The sequence below is a fragment of the Papio anubis genome, chromosome 17, assembly GCF_008728515.1.
Source record: "Papio anubis isolate 15944 chromosome 17, Panubis1.0, whole genome shotgun sequence".
NCBI classification, from domain to species: domain Eukaryota; kingdom Metazoa; phylum Chordata; class Mammalia; order Primates; family Cercopithecidae; genus Papio; species Papio anubis.
The window spans coordinates 51,013,493-51,021,334 of record NC_044992.1 but is presented as its reverse complement, the minus strand read 5'-3'; the positions used below and the strand labels follow the sequence as shown (position 1 = coordinate 51,021,334).

Here is a 7,842-nt window from a genome sequence, read left to right as displayed (position 1 = left end):
GACCATATGTGGTGACCACTGTTTAAGACACCATTCATCACTTGGGGACGGAGGGAGCACATAGATGGACCCCAGGCTCATGGATGTTCCTCCTTCTACAGTCATTTACCAAAATACCCGTTCAAGAAATACAGTTCCAATCTCAGCCTAGTTGAGACAGACACAGGCACTTAAATAAGTACCAAGGAGGGCTCTGCAGAGACAGTGCTATTGGAACTGAGTCCTGAGGGCCAAATCAGCCTTGACCAGACCAAAAAATGTGGAAGAGTATTTCAAGCGGTGGGAATAACGCATGCAAAACCTGAAAGCAAAGAGGAGCAGGTCACATCCAGCAACTGGTGACTTGTTTACTAAGGCTGGAGATGAACCTTGGAAGGAAGAAGGGAAGTCAGAAGGCCAGATAATTTGGCAGAGGCTAGAGGCTCTGTTTTACTGAGTTGTTTTTGTTTTGTTTTGTTTTGTTTTGTTTTTTGAGACGGCGTTTCGCTCTTGTTGCCCAGGCTGGAATGCAATAGCGTGGTCTCGGCTTACTGCAACCTCCACCTCCCGGGTTCAAGCAATTCTCCTGTCTCAGCCTCCTAAGTAGCTGGGACTACAGGCATGCGCCACCACGCCTGGCTAATTTTTTTTTAAAATTTTTTAATTTTATTTTATTTATTTATTTTTTTTTGAGACGGAGTCTCGCTCTGTCGCCCAGGCTGGAGTGCAGTGGCCGGATCTCAGCTCACTGCAAGCTCCATCTCCCGGGTTCATGCCATTCTCCTGCCTCAGCCTCTGAGTAACTGGGACTACAGGTGCCCGCCACCACGCCCGGCTAGTTTTGTATTTTTTTTTTTTTTTTTTTTTGAGATGGAGTCTTGCTCTGTCCTCAGGCGCTGGAGTGCAGTGGCGGATCTCAGCTCCTGGCCTTTCCTCCTCGGGTTCACGCTTCTCCTGCCTCCCAGCCTCCCGGTAGCTGGGACTACAGGCACCAGCCGCCCATGGCTAGTTTTTGTATTTTTAGTAGAGGCGGGGTTTCGCGTGTTAGCCAGGATGGTCTCGATCTCCTGACACCGTGATCATACGTCTGCGGCCTCCCAAAGATGCTGGGATTACGGGCTTACCCGTGCCGAGCCCGTTTTTGTATTTTTTAGTAGAGACAGGGTTTCACCGTGTTAGCCAGGATGGTCTCCATCTCCTGACCTCGTGATCCACCCGTCTCGGCCTCCCAAAGTGCTGGGATTACAGGCTTGAGCCACCGCGCCCGGCCTTTTTTTTTTTTTTTTAAGACCGAGTCCCACTGTTGCCCAGGCTGGAGTACAGTGATGCGATCTTGGCTCACTGCAACCTCCGCCTCCCAGGTTCAAGTGATTCTCCTGCCTCAGCCTCCTGAGTAGCTGGAATTACAGGCGTCCGCCACCATGCCCGGCTAATTTTTGTATTTTTAGTAGAGACAGGGTTTCACCATGTTGGCCAGGCTGGTCAACACAGGAGGAGGAGGGAGGTAAAGGCCGAGTTTGGGAACAGGCCAGAGTCTGCAGCCCTTCCTGCTGGAGAGAGGGTCTGAAGCTCAGGTCCGGTTAGAGGTCAGCAGGTGTCTCAAGAAGCCCATGGAGGGATGAGGTGGACCAGGACAGCATGTGGAGTACAGAAAAGAGGGGCAGGTGGCTGGCCGCGGTGGCTCATGCCTGTTATCCCAACACTTTGGGAGGCCAGGGCAGGTGGATCACCTGAGGTCAGTGCGAGAACAGCCTGGCCAACATGGTGAGACCCTCTCTACTGAAAATACAAAAATTAGGCCGGGCGCAGTGGCTCACGACTGTAATCCCAGCACTTTGGGAGGCCAAAGTGGGCGGATCTCGAGGTCAGGAGATCGAGACCATCCTGGTGAACACTGTGAAACCCCATCTCTACTAAAAATACAAAATAATTAGCCAGGCGTGGTGGTGATCGCCTGTAGTCCCAGCTACCCGGGAGGCTGAGGCAGGAGAATAGCGTGAACCCAGGGGGCGGAGCTTACAGTGAGCGAAGATCGTGTCACCGCACTCCAACCTGGACAACATCGAGACTTTGTCTCAAAAAAAAGCCAGGTGTGGTGACTCACGCCTGTAGTCTTAGCTACTTGGAAGGCTGGGGCACAAGAATCGCTTGAACCTAGGTGGCGGAGGTTGCAGTGAGCCGAGATAGCCCCACTGCACTCCAGCCTGGGCGACAGAGCGAGACTCTGTCTCAAAAAAAAAAAGAAAAAGAAAAAAAAGAAAAGAGGGCCAGGAACTGGTCCTCCGGGGTTGGAGGCGGGAACAGGTGGGAAGGGCAGAACACACCATGGGACAGCCTGACATGGCGCTCACTGGATGCGCCCCTCCACACGCAACAGCAGGTAGTCCCTGAGGAGCGGGGGCAGTGGCAGCTGGGTGGCATCCTGCCGGCAGCGGCTTCCCAACCGAGCGCGCACAGCTAGTCGGGCCAGGTGCTGCAGCCGCCTTGGCTGGTTCACCATGCACAGGGCCGAGCTGTAGAAGGCTTCGTGCTCCTAGGCCAGGAGTAAAAGAGGGTCAGATGACCCTTGCCCTACCATCTGGGGGCAACCCAGTGGTGAGGGTCCTGGAATTTTGCAGCATGCACCCACCTCGGTGTTTTGTGTGTCTCAAAGGACTCAGATTCAGAACCATAGAGGCCCTGCGGTGATAATGGGGGCTGGGGCTCCACTTCAGGGAAGGATCTTCACTATGTTTGCACGCACTCCCACCCCAGAGAGGCTAGCACAGTGTCCACCAAGTTAGAGATGCCAGATAAATGTCTGTGCTGATGCAAGTGAGGGAGGCAGGAGAGGTGTGTGGAGTTAGGGGGTCAGCCTGGGGTACCAGGAGGAGGGGGAACCCTGAAACTCAGGGGTGCCACTCTACCCATCCTCTCTACCCAGGGACCCTCCTGCTGCTCCCTCCATGACGCTGATCCTGAAGGAATAGACCTGTGGCTCATCCCTCCTCCCCATCTCGGCCCTGAGGCAGACATACCTTCCACAGTTCTGGGAGCACCGCCTCCACCCAGGTCTCACAGGATGGGACACAAGGATAGGCATTAAGCAGGACTTCCAGGGCCCGAGGGAAGTTGGCACAGTGTTTCAGCATCTAGGGGTTAAAAGAGGGTATTGGGCACATGCCTCCCCCAGCCGAGGGCAGACCCAAGTCTCACCTAACCCACATGGCCAATCCTAGCCTAATCTGGGGGGCTAAGATCTGAGTCTCTCTTCCCGTTTCTGTGCCTCTGTCTACTCCACCCTCAAGTGCTCAAACCTTTTGGCCCCAGTTTTCCTCTGGGGCTCTTCCCTCCTTTGGACTCTCTCCCGGAATCCTCTCTCCCACTCCCAAGCTGGGGACAGCCCCCTGGCCACTGAGGGCGGGCTTTCAGTCTCTTGGACCCTCTCTCTTCCCCAGAGGCTGAGTAGTTCCAGCCGTGGGCTCCCCTACACAGGAGCTTCCTATCTCGGTCTCCCAGCGCACCTCACCTCAGGGCGCACAGGCTGGGCCCCGTAGTCCAGCAGTGCAGCGAAGAGGACCTCGGGCTCCCAGTTGGGGGCGTCTTGGACGGCCTGCAGCGCACAGTCCATGGGCGTGTGGCCCGCCCCATTGGGGACCTCAGCCCGGGCCCCGTGGCGCAGCAGCAGCTCGGCCAGGCCCCCGCAGCCGTTGGCACAGGCGTTGTGCAGCGGCGTGTGGCGCTTGCGCCCGGCCGCCCGGGCATCAGCTCCAGCTTCCAGGAGCCGGCGCGCCGCAACCTGGTGCCGCCTGCAGCTGCCTGGGCCCTCGGCCCCAGCGCACGCCGCGTTCAGTGCGGTCTCGCCCTGGCTGGTGCGCAGGCCCACGTCGGCGCCATGCTCCAGGTACAGAGCCACATGCTGCTCCAGGCCGCGCGCCGCCGCCACATGCAGGGGCGTCTCCTGGCTCTCGCCTGCCGCCAGGTTCACCGTCGCTCCCGCTTCCAGCAGCAACTTGGCGCACCTGGGGACAAGAGAGCAAGGTCCCGGGGAAAATCCTGAAGGCCTGGGACCCTTTCAGCTTGCTGTCACCCTCCCTTCTCTTTCCACCCCTCTCACCTTGAGGTCCTACCTGGTGTCCTCCATGAATCACACAAGCCCCGCTATAGACAACAGAACTGGAAGGTGCTGAGAGCTACCAGAAGCATCTTCAGTTTTCATATGAAAACTTAAGCCCAGAAGTGATTTGTGCAGCCGAGGACACAGCAAGTTAGTGGCTGCACCAGATATAGTGCTCACTGCCTCAGACAGTCCCTCCCAGAGTCTACTCTGTCTCAGTTATCAGTTGTCTCCTAACTTTTTTTTTTTTTTTTGGAGACAGGGTCCCTCTCTGTCGCCCAGGATGAAGTGCAGTGGTGCAATTACATATAGCTCATGTAGCCTGGACCTCCCAAGCTCAAGCAGTCCTCCTGCCTCTGCCTCCCAAGTAGCTGGGACCACAGGTGGGCACCATCACACCTGGCTAATTTTTAAAATTATTTTTTGTAGAGACAAGGTCTCACCATTTGCTCCAGCTGGTCTCAAACTCCTGGGCTCAAGCAATCCTCCTGCCTTGGCCTCTCAAACTGCTGGGATTACAGATGTGAGCCACCACACCAGGCCTTATCTCCTAACATTTTGATAGCACAAAATTTGGAAAACCCACTTCTGTGTACGTTATGAAACACAGAAAATTAGAAAGTATGCACCAAAACAAAAATACAAGTTATAATATTTTATTTCTGCCCTCACACTTAAAAGACCACTCTTCTAAACCAGGCCACAATCATTCAAGCAAAGGCAGGCACTTGGGGCCACCCTCCTCCACTTTCCCCTAGAGAAAACAAAACCAAAGGAAAAACAGCAACAAAAACAGGTTTACAGAGCCCGTAACTGCAGTTCCGGAAAATTATAGACCAGAACACTGTGGCAGCAAACATGCATCCTTACCTACTGCAGGGTAAACCAAACATGCAACAAACTAAATTAATAATGGTGACCAGGCTAAAGCGGTAACTTACGTACAAAATTTGGAGATGGCGGCTGGAAAGCTCGGGGCCAGATCCACCATCCTTGAGTAGAGCCTGATAACCAAATGCCGCCCCGATATTGCAGGTCTTTTTTTTTTTTTGCGGGATGGTTATCGCCGGGCAGTTGCGGTGGATCTTAAAACAAAAGCGCCGCGAGAACAAAAGAACATCCCTAAAGTAGCTGGACTACGAAACGCTCCTACCGGCAGCTAGTTAGCCAAAAATGCAGAGATGATCTCCCTCTGTCGCCAGGCTAAAATGCAGCGTCGCCGCGATCGGCCTCCTGTTCGCTCCGCCTCTGAGTAGCTGGGACTGCAGGCATGCACCACGACCGGCTGGTTTTTGTGTTTTAGTAGGGGCAGGTTTCCACCGTGTGTAGCCAGGATGGTCTTGGTGATCTCCTGACCTCCCGGCCATACAGTCCTCCTGACCTTGATCCGCCCGTCTACGGCCTCCCAGGAGTGCTGGGATTGCAGGCAGGCCACACCCCAGCATCCTTGACCTGATGGCCCATTCTTGCTCATATATTCCATGTAGGTGTATCTTGCTCTGTAGCCAAGATGTGAGTAGCAATAATGTACAAGCTACTGGAATTATCTCGCCAGTAGAATTCTAATCATAGATGAAAATTTTGTTTTAGGAAATGCTAAATTTTTTTTTTTTTGGTGGGAACGCTCACTGTGGCCCGGGTACCGGAGTGCAGTGGAGTGTGATCTCGGCTCACTGCAGCCTCTACCTCCCAGTTCTCTTTCATTCTCCTCCTCCAGCCTCCTGGGCAGCTGGGAGACCTGAGCACCCACCACCACACCCAGCTAATTTTAGTTTTTTTTTTTTAGTAGAATGCAGGTTTCACAGCAGTATTGCATGGATAGTCTCAATCCTCCCTGGCTTCTCATGATCCCTTAACTCACAATTGCTTTTGGGAGATTACAGGCATGAGCCAGATCTTGCTCACCAGCCAGCCCAGGCTGGGAATTTGCAGTGGTGCCATCTTGGCTCACTGCAGTCTCACCTCCTGGGTTCAAAGCCATTCTTCACTTATAGGCTGTCCCCAGTGGCTGGGATTTCACCCAGGCATGCACTGCCATGCGCGGCTCAATTTTTGTATTTTTAATTAGAGGCAGGGTTTCACCATGTTGTAGGATGGTCTTGATCTCTGACCTTGTAGTCCACCACCTAACCCTAAAATCACTAAATCCCCAAGTGGCCCCAATCCCCAACCATCTGATTTTAGAAGTAGCTTGCTCCGGCTTCCGGCTCGGTAGGGTTCCAGTGGTGGGCGTTTCTCGCACGTTTGCTTGAAAGATGAAGTCTGTTGGAAAGGCACAGGTAGCAGGGCCAGAGAGGGCTTGTGATGTGGACCAGCTGGACTGTCATCTAGGTGTGAGGAGGGTCACGGCATCAGGCAGTGATCTTCCAGGAGCCCTTGGGTCTGCCTGTCTGTTGACCTGATTGTAGGAGTCTCGCTCCTTCACTGCCAAATGCAATGGCGCGATCAGCTCACTGCCTCCCACCTCCCGGAGTTCGCCCATTCTCCTGCCTCAGCCTCTGGTAGCTGAGGGCCTACGAAGCATACGTGGTGCACATGTTTTAAGTGAGATGGGGTTTTGCGTGTTGTTGGCGGGATCAGTGCTTGATCCTCCTGACCTGCGTGATCCGCCCTGCCTCGGCCTCCCAAAAGTGCTGGGATTACAGAAAAATGCAGCCACTTTTGACCTGATGATTGTAAAGTACATTCCCTCTTCAGGGGCTCAAAACTACTGCTCTCCAAAAGTAGCAAGGTTACAGTGCCCATTTAGTTCATATCTATAAGTTCCCAATGCTTTGAGGAGGCCAGGCAGTGCCAGGCCTCAGGAGTCCGAGGAGATTCAAGCCTGGGCTACATACAGGCATATGTCTCTACTAAAATAATAATTTTTAAAAAAAATAGCCAGGTTGTGGTAGCTGCTGTACCCATGGTGCAGCTTCCCTGGAGGCTGGGGGCCCAGGAGGATCCGTTGAGCCCAGGGAATTCTTGACTGCTTGAGGTGAGTCTCTTTGAGTTGTGCCACTGCACTCCAGCCTGAATAACAGAGTAGAGACCCTGTCTCAAGAAACAAAAATCTAGCTATATTTCCTAACGGTGGTGTAGAGGTACCCCATACTTACTCTCCACTTTTTAAAGACAGGAGTCCTGCCCTGGCCCATCCCAGGCTGGAGTATAGTGGCAGCATGATCCTGGCTTACTGGAGGCCTGGGCCTCCTTTGGGCTCAAATTAAGCATGAGTAGCTGAGGCTTCTGGATGCAGCCACATACTTTGTTAAATTTTATGTTTTAGGGGCAGTATGCTATGGCTGCCCAGTCTGTGATGCTTGAACCTTCCTGGGCTCAAGAGATCATCCTGCCCCTCAGCCTCCAATGCTTCAGAGGCTCATACCACCATACCCGCCTAGACTTTTTATTTTCTTTTAATGAGAACAAAATCTGCTTATGTGCCGGGCTGTTCAAACTCCTGAATAAAACAATCCTGCCTCTGCCTCCAAAAGTGCCAATTATTACAGAGCATTGAACCACTGCACCTGGCTGCAAGATCTTTTTTCTTTTTTGACAGTCCTCCACCTGGCCCTTGGGGCCTGGTGTGCAGTGGCACAATCTCGGCTCACTGCAATCCCATCTGGGTTCCAGTGATTCTCTGCACTCAGCCTCCTGGAGTACTTCAGATTGGCCCAGCCACCACGCCCACATGGCTAATTTTTTGTATTTCTAATAGGAGACAGTGTTTCACTGTGTTGGCCAGGCTGATCCTGAACTCCTGACTCTCATTGATCCATGCATCA

General features: G+C 53.3%; 1 protein-coding gene across 1 annotated transcript in view; it reads right to left on the bottom strand.

The window, feature by feature from the left end:
* Positions 1-2,171: 2,171 nt before the first annotated feature.
* Positions 2,172-7,842, bottom strand: part of ASB16 (ankyrin repeat and SOCS box containing 16) — a 12,423-nt gene continuing 6,752 nt past the window's right edge. Inside the window, exons 2-4 of the mRNA XM_031656967.1 lie at positions 3,488-4,030; positions 2,997-3,110; positions 2,172-2,512 (exon numbers count right to left, since the gene is read on the bottom strand). Of these exons, the coding sequence (XP_031512827.1) occupies positions 2,327-2,512; positions 2,997-3,110; positions 3,488-4,030 (843 nt within the window). The 3' untranslated portion in view covers positions 2,172-2,326. The remainder of the gene's footprint in view (positions 2,513-2,996; positions 3,111-3,487; positions 4,031-7,842) is intronic.